The 22,899-nt window shown below is 39.9% G+C and overlaps 1 protein-coding gene across 2 annotated transcripts in view; it reads left to right on the plus strand.

Annotated features, from left to right (window-relative positions):
• The window catches only part of CASR (calcium sensing receptor), a 29,916-nt gene that overhangs the window by 2,818 nt on the left and 4,199 nt on the right, over positions 1–22,899 (plus strand). For both annotated transcript variants that reach the window (XM_058555542.1, XM_058555543.1), the window contains exons 2-4: positions 182–488; positions 4,246–5,130; positions 19,027–19,257. In XM_058555542.1, coding sequence (XP_058411525.1) covers positions 182–488; positions 4,246–5,130; positions 19,027–19,257 — 1,423 coding nt within the window. The remainder of the gene's footprint in view (positions 1–181; positions 489–4,245; positions 5,131–19,026; positions 19,258–22,899) is intronic.

Here is a 22,899-nt window from a genome sequence, read left to right on the forward strand (position 1 = left end):
AGCCACCCTATGAGGTAGGTGTTATCCCCATTTTACGGAGAGGACTTTGAGTCTCAAAAAACATGACGTCATGAAACCAAAGAGTAACAGAGCCACAGTTCAAACCCAGCTTTGACCAGTTCTTACTCTAAACAGTTGACCAGAAAGCCTTCCATTTCCTTCCATCTCTTCTTTCTTCCAGGTATAATTTCCGCGGGTTTCGCTGGTTACAAGCTATGATATTTGCCATAGAGGAAATAAACAGCAGCCCGGCCCTTCTTCCCAACATGACGCTGGGATACAGGATATTCGACACTTGCAACACCGTTTCTAAAGCCTTGGAGGCCACTCTGAGTTTTGTGGCCCAGAACAAAATTGATTCTTTGAACCTTGATGAGTTCTGCAACTGCTCAGAGCACATCCCTTCTACTATCGCTGTGGTGGGAGCAACTGGCTCGGGCATCTCCACAGCAGTGGCAAACCTGCTGGGGCTCTTCTACATTCCCCAGGTACCCGTGCCTTCTTGGATGGGGCAATGTGGGTAGGGGTCAGGGAAGCAGGCTCGGAGGAGTGCCCTGCCCAGTGTCCATATAGTTTGCTATTTTCCTGTCTCTGGCTTTACACTGGCAAAACACATTTTAATTAGTCCAGGCACTGTATCATGACCATTTGGGATTTCTGAGACCCCAGTGCCAGCAACATCAACTAGACCCTCACAACCCCTCCAAAATTCTTTTAAACATACCTTGTATAAAACTTCGTCTTTTTTTCCAAAGTGTTCAGTTATTTATTTTCCACTCCATTCCTTTAGTAAATGATCTTTACTAAAAGGAATGAGACCATATGATGTAAATCCCACCTTTCAAACCCAAAATGTCTGTCTCTAATCCTATTCCCTTAAAAGTCTGCCTCTCTACTGTCTAGTTGAAAGTTTAGCTCAGAGAGAAGCAGAGCAAATTTTCTCACAAAACAGGAACTTCATCATTGTCTTGCACATTCTAGAAATGGAAAATATTCTATTTCATTCAAAAAGTATTTATAAAGCGTATATGAATAAGCAGTCTCTACCCTGTAGGAACTCAGCCTGGGGGGGAGACGTCTGCATTTTCAAATACTAACAGTTCATTGAAACAAATGCTTTAATAAACGTTTGTTCAAAGTTGCAGATTTTTTTCACGAAAAAAAGATAGCAAGCTCTAAATGTCAAAATTTTATAACCTGCTTCTTTCCCCTTTGACACTATAGAACAAACCTTATTTCATGTTAATATTTATAGATCTATGACAGCATTTTATAGTAGCGAAAAATTGGAAACAACCTAAATGTCCGTGGATGGGAGAGTCAGCTCAATTGTGATACATCCCTTATATCAAATTTTAAATTAAATTATAAATCCCACGTTAATTTTATTTTTTCAATGTCTAATATTTAAAATTTATATGAGTACATTTCATAAATTCACATTTCTATGTTGGGAGGTCTCTATTTCTTTGGTGATAGCCATTATCCCTTTATATACACATGATAGCTGAGAAGTCTTATCATCATTTCCCGAATCCTTACTTCAGGGAATTAAAGGTGTTTCCCATGGGGAAGCCCTGGCTCTGTAACTTTTGTGCCAAAATGATCTAACAAAGCCCACATCAGTAAATGTGTTGGGCAAGATGCAAATATGCATCTTTTAAATTTGGCATATTGTGCAGGATTATTTTAAATACACAGTTAAAGTAAGTTCTTGTGGCCAACAAGCATAAGATGTAATTGCCATCAAGTAAATAAAGAAAGTGAAGAGGAGGGTTTTCGTTCTTTGTGGTTTGGATGAAAGATAAGGTTAAGTTGAATATGAATTATAAAAGTGCTGAAAAGACCATAATGATTATCAGTCAAACCAATGTAAGTGTATCTACTGCAGTGTTTCTCTGCTGTGGCTGCATGATGGAATCACTTGGGAGCTTTAAAAATAATGATACCTGGGTCTTACCCTGCAGAGATCCTGGTTTAATTGATATGAGATGCGACTCAGGCGTCAGGAGTTTTAGAGGCTCCCTAGAATGATTCTACTGTGCAGCAGAGTTGGGAACCACAGCTCTGCCGGGTGGGGACAGAGGCCCGGTAGCATTTCTTATGCCACTCACGCCACCAAGTGGATGGAACAAACAGATCAGCTAGACCAAGTTGTGGTCAGAAGTTTTCCGAATCATTCATGAAACTCTCCCCTCTTACAATAAGAAAGTTTTGTGTGTTTTTAAGGGTTTTTTTGGGGGGATGGATAATGAAGTGGTGTTTACTCCCACTTTTCTAGTTTGCTTTTTAAAAACTGGACAAATATTATAAATGCATTCTTTAAGACAAGTATCCATGGCGGATATATTTGTTTGTCATTTTTATCCCTTTAAAACCCTTTTCAGCCCATTTTTCAAAAGAAGATCAAGAAGCAAAAATGGATGAATTTAAAAAACGCCTGAGTAGGTTTTTCATTTGCAAAAACGTGATTCAGAAGACTGTTGTTTGGATTTGGAAATAGAGCTCTCTAAAAACATAACATCTCAACAAATTACTTAATCTAACTACCTACCTACTTCATGAACTCTCAGAGTAGAGCAAGAAGGGGCTTATTTTGATAAAAGAAAAAAAAAATTGTCACATTCATAGTATAACTTCCAAACTCAAAGCTCTTGTGAGAAAAATCATACCTGCCCTTTAGAAAAGTTGGTCCAGATCTTTCCTATACCAATGCCTTTTAGGTTTTTGATGCAGAAACTATTCATTGATAAGAAGAAATATATTGGAAAAATTCATTTTAAAACACTGAACATAGAAAACTGTTTCAACTGGTGAGAAATATTAAAAAGGCATTCACCCAAATGTCTTCAACTTGTTTTTCTTGAGAAGTTTAAAAATCTCTCTAGAAAACTGGAGAACAAGAGATGTTAAACACTGCTTCATTACCAAGAAGAAATTCCATTAAGTATAAAAATGCTTTGGACTTCAGAAGAAATGGTCCAGTACCTTGGAACTTCCTAACTGGTGAGCCAGGACACACGGGGTGCTGCAAATGAGCTGAAGCCTGCCGAGATATTGATCCCCTCTAAGTTTGGGGTGGCTAGGGGAAGCCTAGGGTGGTCAGAGCACCTCCTCCATGTTTAGTCAGCCTCCTCCATTAACCCCATCTTCTGTGTTTGCCACAATGTGATAAAAGGTTGGGAAGCTCTGCACAAATGCTTTCCATGACATCTGGATACTTCTTCAGGCAATGATCCTTTGCCATCATAGGTAAGGCTTTCTCCCCTTGGTGGCCCACACCCATGCTCAAATGCGGAACTGGCTATGTCTTAAGAAAGTGGAAACACATCAAGGCAGCTTCTCCAGCGTTTCTTTTCAGCCTGTCTGGGTCTTGGAGACCCACATCAAAAGCCCGTCAAGAGGCTTCAGCCGTCAGCTGGAACTTAACAGAGGAAAGGGTTCTGGGTGGTGGTTGAACTCACTGAGAAGCCAGGAGAGGAAAGGATGTTTTTCTGACTGTATTTAATGAGGTACATCATTGTTATTGTGGTGCAGAGGAATTGAGCCTAATGAACCTAAATGGCTAATTGAGCCTAAAAGATAAACAGTTCTTAGAAATGACTGCAATTGAGAATACTTTTATCTAAAGTACATTGGGGACGGGGGCAGACAGAAGAGGGAAGAGAGGGAATAGCCGGAGACGGGAAGAGAGAAACTAGCAGAATAGGAAAGGGGAACCCCTTGGGACTCCTCCGAAGAGCCTTAGGGTCATAACCCATAGGCAACCTGATTCCTTCCAGAAGTGAGTCATGCACAAAGTACTTATCAGACTAAAGGGGAAGCTAAAATGTTCAGATGAGAGCGTGGACCCAATAGGCAAACGATGTGAACGGATATGTTATAAACAATGAGGCAGCACAGAGGAGGGTAGGAGAAACTACAGAACAGTGCATAAAGACTCTCCTTAAAGAGATAAGTATACCCTAGTATTGTTGGGTTGACTTCATGGCCAGACCCATTTTTGAAGGTAGCATTGTGAAGAACCACCCTCGGGCAATTAGAATGCTCCCCAATAGACTGACAGATGCTTGAGTGCTCACACTGGAGAGGAACGGATTCTGGTTGTTCTCACTCTTTCATCCTGTCTGCAGTGAACAACGTATTTGATAAATTTGCTTAATGAATACTCAAAAAGCCACCTCCACACAGCCTTGAGGCTCATCTGGCACCTTTACTCACTCATTAATTCTGTGTTCTTTCCAGGTCAGCTACGCCTCCTCCAGCAGACTCCTCAGCAATAAGAATCAGTTCAAGTCCTTCCTCCGTACCATCCCCAATGATGAACACCAGGCCACCGCCATGGCAGACATTATCGAATATTTCCGCTGGAACTGGGTGGGCACAATTGCAGCTGATGATGACTATGGCCGGCCAGGGATTGAGAAGTTCCGCGAGGAAGCTGAGGAGAGGGACATCTGCATTGATTTCAGTGAACTCATCTCCCAGTACTCTGATGAGGAAGAGATCCAGCACGTGGTGGAGGTGATCCAGAATTCCACAGCCAAAGTCATCGTCGTTTTCTCTAGTGGCCCAGACCTTGAACCCCTCATCAAGGAGATCGTCCGGCGCAATATCACGGGCAAGATCTGGCTGGCTAGCGAGGCCTGGGCCAGCTCTTCCTTGATTGCCATGCCTGAGTATTTCCACGTGGTTGGAGGCACCATTGGATTTGCTTTGAAGGCTGGGCAGATCCCAGGTTTCCGGGAATTCCTGCAGAAAGTCCATCCCAGGAAGTCTGTCCACAATGGTTTTGCCAAGGAGTTTTGGGAAGAAACCTTTAACTGCCACCTCCAAGAAAGTGTTAAAGGACCTTTACCCGCAGACACTTTCCTGAGAGGTCATGAAGAAGCTGGCGGCAGGATAAGTAATAGCTCCACTGCCTTCCGACCTCTCTGTACAGGGGATGAGAACATTAGCAGTGTCGAGACTCCTTACATGGATTATACACATTTACGAATATCTTACAACGTCTACTTAGCGGTTTACTCCATTGCTCATGCCCTGCAAGATATATATACCTGCTTACCTGGGAGAGGGCTCTTCACCAATGGTTCCTGTGCAGACATCAAGAAGGTTGAGGCTTGGCAGGTACATCCTTCACTGAGATAGCAGTTTGCTGTGTAGTAAAACAGAGTTGGGCTGATCCAGGCAAGACAGATAAAGTGGTTACCTCAAAAAAGGCAATATCTAAATGACGTCACTAATGTAGCTTTGGATTCAAATTGCCTTTTCAAATGTCTGAGCAAGTGACTTCTGCAAAACTGATAGTAATTTAATTTGATTATCTGTTTAAAGCCTTAGCTCTACTGTTCTTTAGTCCAGTGGTTCAGAATACTTAAAATATAGCCCCTAAAAGTTTTTAAATATCCTGGAACAGATTTAGTACTGAGTGGAGTGTTTTTCTAATGCTTAAATTAAAGGTACTGTTCCCTTGTGAGTAACAAGTATTTGTGGAGTACCTATTACATTCCATATGCTAAGTGTTCTTGTGTCTAGCCACCATTTTTGCTATTATATTACTCACAGGCTGTGCCAGACCACCCAACAGGCGAATTAAGCTTAAGACATAGGCAAATCAAGGGCACAGGAAAAACCTCTTCTTAAAAGGATTTGGTATCGGATATTTCAAAAAGAAGCACTGAAGTACTTCTCATAGAAAATAATCAGAACTTACATAGAATTCCTACACTCATTTTATAGTTTAGTCTTGTTTTGTATTTTTGAATTACACGTGGGAGACACATCGTAATCTTCTTCATTTCCTAGAACTTCTGAAGATAAAAGTTTGGCCTCACTTACGTCCTACATAGCCATTCATGTCTTGCGTATGTACCTTGATTTTTCAGACTGTTTTGTACTCTTTTTGTATTTTCCTCAGTTCCGGATGACCTACCAGAGAAAGCACATGATAGTGGGGGGAAAAAATCCCAGTTGAGTTGAATGACCCAGCCTCCAGCTTCAGCTCCAGCTGCCTCATTTACTAGCTGCATCATCTTAGGCAAGCCACTACTCTAAGGCATGGTCTCTCCATCTATAAAATGGCCTTAATACCTAGCTGCTTTCTGCCCAAGTTTCTTTTGTAGATGAAATAAGATGATATATGTGAAAGCAATTTGTAAATTTTCAGGCTCTAAATAGATGGTGATTATTATAGTAGGATTTCAATATGCCTCTATTTAATCAATCAATTAGGCAAAAAATGATAACTAAAATAGCTTTGTATACAGAACCCAATCACCACAGACCCCTGGGAAAAGATACCAAGAAACACAGAATGTATAACCTGTGTCAGTCATTTTAGAGATTCTCATGAGATGAAGAATGACTTTCCAGGCTGGTAGAATGAGCCAGAACCTGCAAGTTCTTAGCCCTTCTTGTGTGGGGACAATCTCACTCAGACATCATTGTTGGCTAAAGTTTCTAATCTCTGTGAGGTACTTAAATTTTCTTTCCTTGCCCTGCATCCCGCCCCCCTCTCTGGCAAAGAAAGAGGAGCTCTAATGAAGGTCAAAGACCAAGAAGACTTCAGGATCCATGATGCTAGAATGTGAATTTTTAAGGAGGAATGAAGGGACAATCTTTGAGTAGTAACTACTATTGTCTTTCCTCTCCTTCATTCCATGTCCCCAGGAAGGAGGACCCAGCTCTTGAAAACTCTGCAGGATCAGGGCGGGGTTAAAGACAAAAGAGGCTTCCAGTGGGCATTTTGACTGTTCTGCTCTTCAGTGACTCCTCTCCCAGACAAGGAAGTAAGATCCAGGTGGCCAAAGCCAAAGCTTGGGCATATGAGAAAAAAGCCAAGAACAGTGATTGGGTCAAGATTGGGGCTTTCAGTTGCATACAATAGAAAACCCAAAGCAAACGGGCATAAACAGAAGAAGGAACATTATTAGTAGCTCATAATACTGAAAATCTCAGAAGTATTCCAGGTACAACTAGATGCTTTCATCTCCATTTCTTTGTTCCTTATTTCTTAGGGTTAACAGTTTTCATCCTCTGCAACAGCTTCGGGCTCATAAAATCCTTACATCTAGGCTCTCCGTACTTCCTAGGATCTCCTGTAAAAGTTCCAGAAACTATGTTGATTGACCAGTCCAGGGTCACATATCCATCCCTGAAGCTAGGAGTGGCGTCCTCCTGAACTACATAGACTGAGAGTAAGGCAGGGAGTGCATCCCCAAAGGGAAATCAGGATGCTGCTGCCAAAAGAAGGAGGAAAGAGAAGCAAAGCAGCCAAAATAAAAGGTGTCCACTACACAGACACCTCGGCTGAACCTAGTACAGGTAAAGATGTGTCCTCCTGGCTCCCAAACAGTCTGGCACACTTCATCCAGGAGAAGAGACAGATAGGAAAATAAGATCAGAGCTCTAGGAAGGAATAACGTGGGAATTGGACAAAATGTCCTGTGTGCTTGCTGTAAGTCTCCTTTGAACCTCAGGAATCCAGGCAGTTGGATGGGCATTTTGGAATTTGAGATCTTGGCCATGTCTCTATCAAGATATGGACCAGCAATTATTTATTCTCATTATTAAGACCTACGCGGAAGCCAATCACCCATACAATCTATACAATCTAATCCAACTATATCAGCCTGGAATTCTACCCCCACCTTCTCTCAATTATCTTATAAGCCAACCTGCCTGGCACCTCCACACAAAGAACTTATGAGTTTTTGGCATAGCGTTTTTGCTTAGATCATATCCCATACCTGAAGGGCCATCAACTTTTGTCTCCTCTATCATTGTCCACCACAAACTTTTAACTCTTTTTCAAAATTCACTTTCTCCTGGAAGTCTTTTCATATCATACTCCCACACACCCACTTTATGACCATTCTTTCTTCCTCATTTTTGTCACTTTTATACCCAGCTTAAGCTTCCACACCTCTTCAGTTGACTGAAATAGATTCTTATTCATTAAAATTCTGGTTAAATAAGGTCAATCACATTTTTTTTCTTTTGTTGACCCTTTTCCCCCTAAAATTTATCAATCAACTCATGTGCTTTAAAAGTAACACTAACAGGTAATTTGTGAGCACACAATACACAATTCCCTCCTGACCTCCACAGTGATCCCGAGTCCTCCTCACATGGCTCCTCAGCTCTGTCTTCACTGTGACTCCTCCATTGTACTCTAAGCTTCATAAGAGCAGGAAGCATGTCTGTATTGTTCAGCACTGTGTCCAGAACTCCTGACACCTGAATGTGTGTAGAATGAATGAATGAATGAATGAGTAGCAATCTGGTTGATTTGACCTGACAACACTATCTAGAGTCCTTTGCAGAAAACTGTTCAGCCCAACAACCCATCCTTGAATCAATCACTATGGCCAGGGTATTCTAGGCTCTGATTGGATGAGCCTAGGTCATATGCCCAACAATGCAATTTGAATGGGACATCATATAAGTAAGTATGGAACAGCCTTCTTCCTTCTTTCAGGATGATCATGCAAAAGGCATGCTTCCTACTTTCCTCCACCTTACACCAACCTCTCAGAGGTCAAAAAACAGGGATGTATGATGACAGAACCATGGTGATAACAGAAGTCAAGTGGAATGAATCTTTCCAGGAATTGCTGGTACTGTTTGGGGGTTGGGAGAGGGGAGATGAATTGGAGCAAGAGCCAGAAGAGGTGGAGGGGAGATAAGAAAATCTGGCTGAGGCTTGAGAAGGGAATTTGTCCTGGATCTTCCCTACACTCTTAGCACAGAAAGTGGGCAAGAAGCAATAGGCTCCTTATGTGCGTGAACTGTTCCTCATTATCTGTGTAAATGGAGTGCTTTGTGCATCCCATCCCATCTTCCCTCTGTGCTAAGAAGTGATGCCAGATATAAGAGCTGGAAATCCTAGACAGGAGTTGGGGGTTTCTAGTCTCTAGTCGTTGGCTTAATTCAAGTAACCCTTAGAGTACAAGCCAAGAGAGGATTCCCATTTATGCTTATAATGAGCAACAATTGACTTTAAAATGCTTTAGAGGAAATACCCTCAAAGGCCACAAGATGGAAATATTACCATATAAAAGATAATTTGTCACCTTCTAAGTGTGTGCATGTTATATGTACTTGTCCCTCTTTTAGGATGTGTCTTTCTCAGGATTTAGTTTTCTTTGGGAGCCTGTCAGTCTCTTCATGTCTGTATATTCTCTTCCATGTTTAAGTCTTTCTATTAGCTTTTTTCCTTTCCTTCTCCTTCATTTATTCTTTTTCCTCATATTCCTCCCCAAATAAAATAAATAATTTGAAAGCATATTATACTGAATTATAATCTCAAGTAAAATTTTATATTTTCTTTTTTCAATGGCACTATTAGTTGCTTCTCTTAAAATTGTAAAAGAAGAAGAATGTACTCCATGGAGGAAATATCTAAATTATTTTGTAACTTATGTTGCTTGTTTCAGGGTCAATGATTATCAATTTAAAGATTCCCTGTCATTGCTCTTAAGGGTGAAATGATTTCCATCTCCACCTTGCCTGTTATGCAAGGTATTATGCAGAAAATTAGGTGCTCAAATGCAAAGCTTGCAAGTCAACATGCCAAAAGAAATATTAAAGATGTCTAAAGAGATGACTTAGTAAACAAATAATTCATTATTAATGGACAGGGTGAATATTCTGACTCGAACAATTCAACACTCATGTGATGTTATTTATACACCTGCTGTGAGGATGAAACGCTTCAGTACTATGCAGGTTAGGATTTGAAGTAAGGAAGAAAATAAAAGATATCATTTGAGATGGGCCTTGAGGGATGGATAGGATTTTTGGAAAGGATTTATTCCTTGGAGGAAATGTCAAATGCAAAAGCAAATACACACAGCAACATAAAGATCATGCTGAGCAAAAAAAAAAAAAATTCTAGACTAAAAATGAGTACATTTTGTCTGATTCTATTTATACGATATTCTGTCTCTAATTATAGAAAGAAAAAGATCAATGGTGGCTTAGGGCTGCAAGGGGGGATTGGGATTGACTTGGATGGAACATCAGGGAACCATTTGGGGTGATGGTAGTGGTGGTTACACAGGCATTTATGTTTGCCAAAACTCAGAACTATACTCTTAAAATGGGTGCATTTTATCCTATGTAAACTATACCTCGATAAAGTTGACTAAAAATAGAAAACAGGGGCCGGCCACATGGCGTGGTGGTTTAAGTTTACGTGCTCCACTTCGGTTGCTGGGGGCTCGCAGGTTCAGATCCCAGGCGGGACCTATGCACCACTCATCAAGCCATGCTGTGGCAGTGTCCCACATACAAAATAGAGGAAGATGGGCACAGATGTTAGCTCAGAGACAATCTTCCTCAAACAAAAAGAGGAAGATTGGCAATAGATGTTAGCTCAGGGCCAATCTTTCTCACCAAAAAAAAAAAAAAGTAGAAAACAATGGAAAGTTTCCAGGGTGGGAAAGTACAGGCCATGCATGGAGATCTGGATATCATTCAGTTTCGACCACTTTTCTGGTTATGGCCTCTTGTGTTGCCACAAGCATTATATGTGTCTCTACTGCCCCATTTTTAAAATATGTCCATCTTCTCAACCTAAATTTTATACTGGTTAACCTATTGTTACCAGAGATAGACAACCTAATAGATAGACTGTCTAATCTGACTCCTACACCTATATAGGTAGGATATAGTGCAATGGTTGAGCATTTGGACTCTAGAGCCAGACTACCTGGATTTAAATCCCAACAGTTTTATGACCTTGGTCAGTCACTTAATGTGCCTGTGCCTCACTTTCATCACCTGAAAAAAGAAGATAACAAAATATATTTATTATGAGGATAACGGTAGTTAATATACAGAGACAGTGCTGAGGATACTGCTTACGCATAATAAGTGTTCAGTAAATATTAGTCGAGTATTATTCTTTCGTAGGTGAGGAAATTAAGACCCAGAGAAGCCCAAATGATTTGCCCAAAGTCTATATACTGGTGAAATATATCTAGCCAGTAAGAAAGCTCACATCTGCCCCAGGCAGTCTGTTCCCTGATGAGGCCAAGGTAACTGTTAAAACAACCACCATGTACCCAGCTGTCCCTCTGGGCACATGATTTCTAGCTCTTGAGAGACTGCCAGGTCAGCCAATGGTTTCATAGAGAAGACACCTGTCCATAGTCTTAAACCCTGGGTGTTCACCAGAAACCAATTGTCCTGAAACTCTGGTTCATACACAAAGAGAAAGTACAGTGTGCAAATACATGAGAGTGGACACAACTAACCAAGTTAGAGTGTTTGAACATCTCTTTGTCCATCTTGAATACTACTGTATCTCTTGTCGCTGAAAAGGTGCCTGCTTGGCCCATATTGGTTGCTCAGTAAATACTTGTTGAAGGAACAAATAGCTAAAGGAAGAGAATGGGACAAAGGTAAATACTGAGAGAAGACAGAGTGTTAAGTGAATGACAGTAGGTCAGTACATGGATACGGGTATAGATAGGGAGAAGGTGAGTGGTCTCAGAGAAATCGGCAGGAAACTCTCATACAATAAAACTGCAATGATTATGACTTTATAAATTTGGGCTGAAATGTACCTCTTCATTATCAAGGAGGTAAATGACTGGGGGAAAACACCACTTTGGAAGGATTTTAAGAGTATAAACAGGATTATTGAGACATAAAGATCCAGAAACCATTAAATTTTAAATTATTGTTATTTTTTTTAATTGACACAGGCTTCCTAAGAATCTTTATCAGGAACAATGTGTTAGCCTAATTTTTAATAAGGAATATGCCTAAAAGAAGAAAGGAAACTATTTTTTAAAATCTATTTTGGGCTTTTTAAATTTATTTTAAAAAAAGAAAGGCTGGTCCTTTATGCAATTCATCTGAATTGATTTATTATAGCTAATTGAATAATTCTGGGTTCTCTATCTATTAAAAGACTTTCAGTCCTACATTTCGGGTGTCAGTTGCTCCCTTCATCTTCTGGCGTACCGCTGTCATCATTCTTATATGGAACAGTTGTTTTTCGGACTTACCCATCTCTTCAGGCACCTCCCAGCTGTTACTGCATTATTGCATTATGGTGATTCCAACTTTTCTTTTCCTCAAGAAAGTGATGGAAGTTTTATAATCAGTTTATTCCATGTTTTGAACCTCTACTGAGAATTAAATGTGTGCCGATAACCAAAAACATGACATGCAAAATAAAATATTTAGCTGCAACTTTCTAAAAAGACCACAAAGGAAATATTTCCCCAGAAAAATCCAAGACTCCTCTTTTTCCTTTATGAAGAGAAAGTTAACATTATATCCTATGAAAACTATAATTCTTCTGATGTGTCTACCCTACCACTCTTAAGCACATAAATCTTTTAGCACATTTTTAAACAAATTCTGCTAATATTTCCTGGTTTGCTTGTTTGCCTGTTTGTTTTAATCGGGAAGGTTTATTTTTCTTTTAAATCAGAACGCAAGAACATAGGTTATAGTTATACCTCAAAGGGAGAAATTGTTGTGGCCCTTAATCCTATAGCATAGTTTTAAGGATGTTGCTTTTTAATATATAGGTTTAAGTTCCAACCAATTATATAAAAGCCTTAATTTTTATGGTCCTTAATGATAAGTTTTTCAAAAAGTGAATCCTAAGCCTTTTCACTTTATCTGGAAGTTCTTTTGTTTGTTTGCTTGCTTGTTTTTGTTTGAGGGTAGAACTTAGATCTTTACATTTTCAGTATGAGTCAACCCAACTGCACTGGCTAGAACCTCCAGTACAGTGTTGTATAGACACAGTAAGAATGGACGTTCTCATCTTGTTCGTGATCTTAGAGGGGAAGCATTCAGCCTGTTACCACTAAGTATGAGGTTAACTGTGGGTTTTTCATAGATGCCCTTTACAGGGTTAAGGAAGTTCCCTTTTGTTCCTAGATTGCTGAGAATTTTTACCAGGAATGGAGATTGGATGTTATCAAATGCTTTTTTTGTATCTATTGAGATCATATGTTTTGGGTTTTTTTTGTGTGGCATGTTAATGTAGTCCAACCTTGCATTCCAGGGATAAACTCTACTTGGTTACAGTGTGTTTTCCTTTTTGTAGTTAGCTGGATTTGATTTACTAAAATTTGGTTAAGTAGTTTTGCTTCTATGTTCATGAGGGATATTGGCCAATAGTTTTATTTTCTTCTAATAGCCCTGTCTGGTTTTAGTATCTGAGTAATGCTGGCTTCATAGAATGAGTTGGGAAGTATTGCCTCCTTTTTGATGTTCTGGAAGAGTTTGTGTAGAATTGGTATTACTTCTTTCTTAAGTGTTTGGCAGAATTCATCAGTGAAGCCACCTTGGGCTGGTTTTCTTTGTGGGAAAAGTTTTAACTGCAAATTCAATGTCTTGGAGATATGGAGCTATTCCAGTTATCTATCAGATAGCTTTTGATAGTTTGTGCCTTTCAAGGACTTTGTTCACGTCATCTAAGTTGTCAAATTTATGGGTATAAATTTCTTTAGAATATTGTTTATTAAATTGTTTATAATATTCTCAGACTATCCTTATACATTATCCTTATAATGTCTCTAAGATCTGTAGTGATGTCACCTCTCTTATTCCTCATATTGGAAATATACATCTTCTCCCTGATTTCTGATCATTCTGGCTAGAGATCCATCAATTTTATTGGTCATTCCAAAAAATCAGCTTTTGGTTTTAATGGTTTTCTCTATTATTTTTGTTTTCTATTTCACTGGTTTCTGTTCTGATCTTTATTATTTCCTTTCTTCTGCTTTATTTGAATTTTATTTGCTCTTCTTTTTCTAATTCCTTAACTTTCAAACTGAAGACATTGATTTAAAATCTTTCTTCTCTTCTAATATAGACTTTTAGTGCTATAAATTTCCCTCTAAATATTGCTTTAGCTACATCCCCCAAATTTTGATATGCTATGTTTTCATTTTCATTCTGTTCAAAATACATTCTAACTTTCCTTTTCATTTCTTCTTTAACCCATAGGTCATTGAGAAGTGTGTTATTTGGTTTCCAAGTATCTGGAGATTTTCCAAATATCTTTCTGTTATTGATTTCTAATTTAATTCCATTGGAGTCAAAGAACATACTTTGAATATTTTTAAATTTATTGAAACTTGTTCTATGACCCAAAATATGGTTTATCTTGCTAAATATTCCATGTGCCCTTGAAGAGAATATGTATTCTACTGTTGTGGGATCAAGTGTTCTATAAACGTCAACTAGGCCAAGTTGGTTGATAGTGTTGTTCAAGTCTTTTATGTCTTTATTGATTTTCTATCTACCTGTTCTTTTAATTAATACAGATACCACGTTGACCTTATTTTTCTCATTTATCCTCAGACTGGTGAAAACTTCATCATGGGCACCACTTGTCCATCTAGCAGTGCTGGAAACCTACATGTTTAATGTCTACTCTATTAACCAAACACTCAACAGATACAGCTTGAGTAGCCATTAAAATCCAGGCTATCTACAATTCACTGGGGATACAGAAAGGAATAAGACAGTGCTTGCTTTAGAGGAGCTTGATGTAATAAATTGTGGGTATAGAATTTCTAGCCACAAAGACTCTGGGGTGCTTCCTTTTCTGGATAAGATGTTTTTTTGCACTGGTGACTCTTACTTCTGCCTATCCCTTGTCTCCCTGTCCCATTTGAGGCTAGAGTTGCCATATCTCATTAGTAAACTCTTGGCATTAAGCATCCTAGCAAGAGACCTTGTCATCAAGGTCTTCTTTTTTGTAACAGCTTTATTGAGATATAATTCACATACCATACAATTCACCCATTAAAGTGTACAATTCTGTAGTTTATAGTGTATTCACAAAATTGTGCAACCATAACCACAATCAATTTTAGAACATTTTCACCATATCAAAAAGAAACCTCATACCCTTTAGCTAACACCCCTACCCCTTCATACTCCCATTCCTAAACAACCACTAATCTACTTTATCTCTATACATTTGGACATCTCTAGACATTTCATATAAATGGAATCATAAAATGCTTGGTCTTTTTTGACTGACTTCTTCCACTTAACATGTTTTTAAGGTTCATCCATGCGTGTATCAGTAGCATGTATCAGTACTTCATTCCTTTTTATGGCTTTTGTATGGATATAACATATTTTATTTATCCACTCATCCAGTTGATGGAAAATTAGGTTGTTTCCACTTTTTAGTTATTATGAATAATGCTGCTATGAACATTTGTTTACAAGTTTTTGTGTGGACATATGTTTTCATTTCTCTTGGATGTATACATAAAAGTGGAATTGCTGGTTTGAATGTTAACTCTTTGTTTAATTTTTTGAGGAACTGCCAGACTGTTTTCCAAAGTGGCTGCACAATTTTACATCCCAACAGTGTATGGAGGATTGGGTTTCTCTACATTCTCATTAACACTTGTTATTATCTGATCCTATGCCTTTTTAATATGAAATCTAGTCTCTTTGCCTTGGCTCCTCTTTACGTACATACTTTATTTCCCCTTGTTCTCTAGCGCAGACACAATTTTTGAGATGTTGATCCCTTCAATGCCCCCATAACACTTCATGTTTATTGTTTATCCCTAACTTGATGTCTTTGCCCATGCTGTTCCCACTATTTTTAACACCTTCCTTCCCTCTGTCCTTTGCCAGTCCAAATCTCTACCATACTTCAAGCCTGCAAAGACCATCAGCCCTTTTTTAATCTCTATCTCCTCTGAATTTCTCTGTACTTAGAGTTGATACCCCATAAGTTAGCCCTAAACTATATTTTATCTTACACTGTTTGGTATTTCATCCAATATGTATGTCTTTTATCTTATCACTTTAATCTGTAAGTAAACCCCATGAGGACGATATTACTGTCTTGTACTTCTGTAGTCCAGTTCAGAACACACCGTGGATATTCTATAAATATTTTCTTGTTGATTGAGTCCAACAGTATACAAATCTAACTTTGTATTTACAATGAATTTTTTAAAGGAAACTTCAAGAAAATGATTTTTGATTGGTTCCTTCTTCTTTTAAGTTAGGATCATGGTGGAAATCTCCAGCCCATGCCAAAAGCAATGCAGAAGGTTTATAGCCCATGATGATCTTTGAGTCACTTTTCTGTCCAGTGTGACCAATGTGGAAGATGACCATTTAATTACGAAATGACGTTGTTCCAGCTCCCCTCCCTATTCACTTACTGATGCCTGGAGAGTTTCATTGCAGAGAACCTGTGGATAGAGAAAAGGAGAGAGGGAGCTTGTGGCCTGACATATTAAGAACCAAGGAATTGAAACAGAATTCCTCTGGAATAGGAGGAGAAAAAATTTGCTAACTACTCTAGCTTTACTACTATATATGCTTTCTAAAGTATTCTTCAAATAATAATGATGCTTTAAAAAAATATATTTAATGAGGAAATATTACTGACCTCTGACAAATATTTTCCATGGACACTCTAAACAATTTATATTGGAGGCAGGATGGTGTAGCAGAAAAGCCCATGTTTAAATCACAGCTCCAACCCTTATTAGTTATATGACTCTGGCAAGTTTCTTCACCTCTCTATGCCTCAGTTTCTTCATCTATAATATAAAGATAATAATAGTTCCTATATTAGTTCCTCACACAACATACAGCTGTGGTGAGGACTAAATGAGATATAGTGTATGTGAAGGATTAGGACAATGCCTGATACATAGGAAGTGTAAATAAGCGGTAGTTCCCTACATCTCCACTCCTCTCATCTCCTTTTCCCCACATCAGGGCAAAGACAGAGTTAGCATGACATGTGGGAAACACAGTAGAAATATACGATTAGGATGAAACATTTGCACTGACAAGTAATGGCAGATACGTGAGGCCAAAGTACGGAAGGCTTTGGAAGCTACCTAGGGAAGTTTAAAGCATATTTCATCTGAGCTATGGTAGGGCCCCAGCAGAGAGTGGGAAGGGCATGATTATGTAATGGAGAAGAGTGGCTTGGCCATGTCAGAAAGGTCCCACAGTGAGTGAGAGGAATGAGGTTCTAAGTGCTACAAGAGGGGATCAGCATTAAAGAGCAGAGGTGCTGTGTGTTCCTCTAAGGGAAGGAAGGATGTACAAGACAGGGGGGTGCTGGGGTAGAGACAAAGGGATGTACACCACTCTGTGTAAGAGGAGGTCAGGTCCTCCCAAGAGCGAGGTGGAAAAGGAAGGAGAGTTGGAGGTATAAGAAAGGAGCACATCTGGGGCACCCCCTCTCTGCAGACTGCTTTAAGGACTAAAAATGAAGGAAAGAATGTAAGATTGATGACCATCGAGGAAAGCTTGAGACAACACGGGCGGCACAAATCCTTCGCAGGATTCATTCTCCATTGTTTTTGAGGATGGCTCAGCAGCTCTGGTTGCAGAAAGAACCAGATAGCAGAGACTGAGGGACCCTTTTCCCCCCTAGCGCTGGGACAAAAGCCTGGGCAGCCAGGGTCTGCCAGGGCAGCAGTGAGGACACTAAGGAATAAACCACACACAGCAGGTTAGGTGAGGCACCGATGTATGTGCCTGTGTGCATATGTGATCTGCTGCCCCTGAACTCATCCCAGAGCTGCTTATGAGTGAATTCAGGTGACTTCTTTTCCCTATTTAATTTTCTGTACAACAAATGTTTATTTTAAAATAAAGTCAACGTGGATATAAATTGTTAAAAAGCAGTGTCATCTTTGGAGTGAAATGGAACATGAAAGGTGCCCTCAGGGTACTAGCCCAGTCTGCTCACTTTGTCCCGCAAATTAGATTAATGTGGATAACAGGTGCTGGGCCTCAGGAAGGCCATCCATTAGATGGACGCAACCCAAACTTTTCCCCAGTGTCAGATTAGATGTTCATTTTTAGGTACTTTGAAAATAATGATAACAGGGAGAGGTGCCTCTAAATGTACTCCCGGGGCTGCCAAACCACAGCACAGAGAGCAGTTCATACTAGAGCTTGGGGAGACCCTGCCGCCTCTCTGGCCTGGGCCTCTCATTACACGGGTGAGGAAGCATGCTCAGGGCGGGAGAATGATAAAGCCCTGTGACTCGCAGGGTACAGTGGAAGCAAGAGCCCCTATACTCACAGGCTCACCTTGTCTTAGTGTGCCTCCATGACCCTTGGCACCAGACAGGTCATGCATGAAAGATAAGCTGCCGAGTGCCCACTGCCTCCTCTTGATTCATGTCAGGGGCAAGTAGGAAGCAGAGCCAGGAACCTGATGAAGCTGCAGTAGACAAAGCCATTAAGAGTGCAGGGTTTGCACCATTTGCTAGCTGTGTGACCTTGGACAAGATACTTCCATTTCCTGTGCCTCAGTTTCCCCATCAATAAAATGGGGGTAATAGTACTATTTGTGGTGAGGATTAGATTAGATAATGAATATAAAGTATTTAGCATTGTGCCTCAAAGGTAGTAAAATGACTACCTTTTTTTTTTTGTACAAGGGCTTTGTGACCCATAAAATCATGTAAAAATTAAGGGATTGGCCATGACTATTACAACAGTGATGGCCAGGGCTCCACCCACAGCCTCATATCTTTCTTCCTTCCACCCCCTCTCTGTGATTTTTGGCAGCAAGACGCTTCCACAGAGCAGTAGCATAGGGCAAGTTGGTGCAGATTGTAAGAGCACTTAGTGCCTCCACTCCTCCCCAAAGCCTATCTCAGAAGACACCAGGAATGGCCGTGGCTTACAAACCCCACCCCCTCCTGGGCTCCACCGGGTGATGGTGCACCTGCAGAAGACTTGATTTAGCCAGCGGCCATGGTGAGATGTATTCCTTTTCCTTTTCTGACTTCAAGAAAGTGTTTCCTACCCAAGTTACAATTTGAGTACCAAGTAAAGCCCAGGACTTAGCAGGGCTGCCGCTAACACAGGCAAGTACCTTAGTGTAAATTAGAAAAAGGAGACTCTTCCTCAAGTCATATTCGTTTCACTTTGTCAGAACAAAATTTATGCAGTACACAACCTACATAACCATATGTGGCAGCCCTGGGACTTGTACTCAGAATATTCATCTCTGTTCTTCTTTAGGTCCTGAAGCACCTACGGCACCTAAACTTTACCAACAATATGGGGGAGCAGGTGACTTTTGATGAATGTGGTGACCTGGTGGGGAATTATTCCATCATCAACTGGCACCTGTCCCCAGAGGATGGTTCCATCGTGTTTAAGGAAGTCGGATATTACAATGTCTATGCCAAGAAGGGAGAAAGGCTCTTCATCAATGAGAAGAAAATCCTGTGGAGTGGGTTCTCCAGGGAGGTACGTGCTGTCCGCCAGAACACCAGATGCCTCCACCACGGCAGGAAACTGTGCTGGGCTTTGGCAGGGCCTTGGGCTTCACCACTGGACTTCCAAAACGATGAGTCCACTTCCCTCAACTCACTAAGTGCATTGCCAGGGCTCCCTGTGAAATCCACGAGTGTTTAGTGTACAGAGGAGAATTCTCAGAACCTGAGCCCCATGCCTTCTTATTATAGTGAATCAATTTTATTCCTTCCAAATCTAACTCCCTGGCTAGTAATAGTGTCCTTAACTAAAACTTTTCCCAACCAAAGCAAAATATTGAAGCAAACATAAACATCACTCAAGGCAAGGCATGGATAAGTCACATGGAAGTAGTTCCCTGTCACCCAAAAAGCTCGGGACTGACCTATAATTCAAAAGGACAATTTATTCTCCTACTATGGGAGACCTGTAACAAATAGGAGGATGCTTGTGACATAAACAGGACCCCTCCTTCCATAAGTATCACTGCATCTAGAAGCCTGATTAATAATCAGAACCCCATCACCCAATGAATATGCACTTAAAGAAAAGACACATGAAATGCTGAAATGATAACCATCCTATGATGTTTGTATCCTAGAATGTACAAGGCTGCTCGGGACCCAGATCCTCTGTAGAAACAGATCCTGGACAGGACATCCTCTTTAACGCTACCAAGAAGCCAGGATGAGACCCATTACATTCCTCTTGGCATTTGCCTTTCTATTATCACCTTTGAGCATCTTGGACCACTTTTTAATAACATGACCAAAGATTCAACTTCATCTTTTTACCAAATGCCCCTTAGGTTGCTGGGTTTCTGATGAGATGCTACAATGTCACTGTTTCCCTATATGTAGGATAAGTTACTCATGGGAAGGTCTCCTACAGATCATGAATCTCATCCACAGTGTGCGAGTCTTTATTACTTCTACCTCAGAATGTGGATTCTCAATTATAAACATGTCATGACCTTTTCCAGACAGAGATTTTTGGGCTTCCAGAGGTTATACTCCTCTATCCACTAATTACACTGTTGTCTAAATTATCACCAGTTTCAACTGACTGGAGCCTAAATTGGTCAGCTCTGCTATCACTGATTCCCTGCTGTTGAATTATCCAGGTTATATTTTACCTCCATTAATGCACATAATTGATTGTCTCTAATTGTCTCATCTTGCCTCCTGCATGGAAACGACATCCGGTACAGTTTTCTATAACACAAATGTCCTCTACCAGCCTGTGCACATCATGGGCTTCAACACTGGTAAATAAGTAACACAGGGAATCCTTATAAATTCCGTCATTTATGCTTCTGGGATAATTGACAGAGGTATAAGTTAAATCTAATTTTTCCATAGAAGCATTACCTCAAACCTAGCACACTTAGGCACTCAACAAATATTAGGGTCTAGTCCACTCTTTTTCTTTTTTCTGTGCTTTTTGTAGAAATTACCACAAAAAATGCCATGTATAACTATACATTATGTATTAATAACTTCCCTACATATCTCACAAAGTTGTTATTGAGATCAAGGAAGTGAAAGTATATTATAAACTGAATTATACTATACAAATGCAAAATGTTAACTAATATAGCATTATACCATCGTAATCAATGTCCTCAATTTACTTTCTAAGGAAACACTTTAGAGGTACATGGGTCTTTAAAGATCCTTGTATCCAACATCACAATTTGAAGTTGATTACACTGAGGTTTAGGGAGGCAAAGGTGACTTCCGAGGCCAGACAGATGGTCAGTGTAAGTGCTGAGGCTAGAATCCAAGCGCCCTAGCTCTGATCCTGGTGCTCCATCCTCTAAACTATACTCTCCATAATTATTTCCTTGTTTTATTGCAACAAATTAGAAGGAAAAGGGATATTTCATTGGGGTCTTGGAATTCAGATGGGATTCCTTGGCCAGAATTGAAGAGGCATCTTTGATGAAGTTGCTGGGGATACTTGAAGACACTTGATGACTTTTTGCAAAATGGATCCTTCTCGTGGCTGCCACAGCCCGCTCCTTTGGTGGTGGGATTTCTCTTTAGCTGAAGGATGCAGAAGGATGCAGTAAGAGGACTCAGAGGGTGGCATCCTTCTAATATTTGACTATCATAAAGCAGGATTGGGTAAAGTGAAAAATGCAGACTTTGGAAGACTGAGCTGGGTGTGGATCCAGCTCTCCAATGGGTCACTGTATGACCTTGAGCCTGTTCCTTAACCATTATCAAGAAGAGAAAAAGAGGCATGAAAGAGACTGCTAGAGGCCCCCAATATTTGTTTTCCCCTTTTTCTTTAATAACAGAACTCAATTTTAGCTGGGCACATGGCCACCAGAATAAAGATATTTCCCAGTCTCTCTTTCAGCTACGTGTGGCCACATGATTAAATCCTGGAGAATGGGATGCAAGTGGTAGTGTTGTGTGATGGATTCTGGGAACCTTCTTTTAAGAAAATGCTTGAAAGTATCCTTTGCTCTCTACTTCATCCCTTCCTCCATCTTGCTTCCTGGAAACCAGATGCCACCAGCAAGGACTATGATGCCAAGACTAAATATGGCAGACAAACAAGATAGAAAGAGTCTAGGTCTCCACACCATGGAGTGCCATATCAATTTGGACCACCTCCCCAGACATGGATATGAGAGAGAAACTGATTTCAGTGTTATTTAACCCATTGTTATTTTGAGGTTTTTTGCCACTTGCAGCCTAACAGAAGCCAAGAGGGAAAGCTACTAAACTCATCCTATGAGGCTAATATAATCTTGACACCAAAAACAGACAAGGACAGTAAAAGAGAAGACAATTATAGGCCAATCTTATTTAAAACATAGATGCTCAAATCATAAGTAAAATATCAGAAAACGTAGAAAAGCAATGAAAAAATATATAACACATCATGACGCAGTAGAGTTTGCAGTGAACTTACAGGAATGTGATGATAGCACAACATTATAAGGTTCTTAAATGTAGTTTATCACATTGACAGAATAAAAGAAAAAAATTCTACTGTAATGTCAACATGCAGAGAAAGCATTCTGTAATATGCAACACTCTTTCAGATTAAAAACAAAAACTCTATCAATCTAGGAGTAGAAGGGAACCTTACCTTACCTTACCTTACCTTACCTTACCTTGATAAAGGATATAGCAACCATCATTCTTCAATAGGAAAAATTTACAAGCATCGCTATTGTGTGGGTTTGGGAAACTGGATCTATCGCTTTCATTAGATGATCAAATAGGTTGATAAGAAGGATTAAAAGAAAGTCTCTGAGGGTGCCTTGTTACCATAGTTGAACATGCCAATGTGTACTGACTTTAAGTCTTTCCTTTCCTTTCCTTTCCTTCCCAGGGTCCTGAGAGTCTTAGCAACCATCAGGTCCAATACTGCCATTTCTATTCCTCTTTCATTAGAAGATAATGCCAATCATCTTCTGTTCAAGTTTTTAAAAAATCTTTGTCAAACCAGTTATTTCTTTTCTGCTAGAAGCAATAATAATTATTTTATTGCTTTCCATGTGTTTAACTCTGTAAGATGTCTCCAATTCAAGCAGGTAGGTGGAAGGAGGAGAAGAGTCTTATTAAAGAGACATTTTAGAAATAGTATGAGCCCTACTATGTACCAAGCATTATT

The sequence above is a fragment of the Diceros bicornis genome, chromosome 15 (assembly GCF_020826845.1).
Source record: "Diceros bicornis minor isolate mBicDic1 chromosome 15, mDicBic1.mat.cur, whole genome shotgun sequence".
Classification (NCBI taxonomy): domain Eukaryota; kingdom Metazoa; phylum Chordata; class Mammalia; order Perissodactyla; family Rhinocerotidae; genus Diceros; species Diceros bicornis.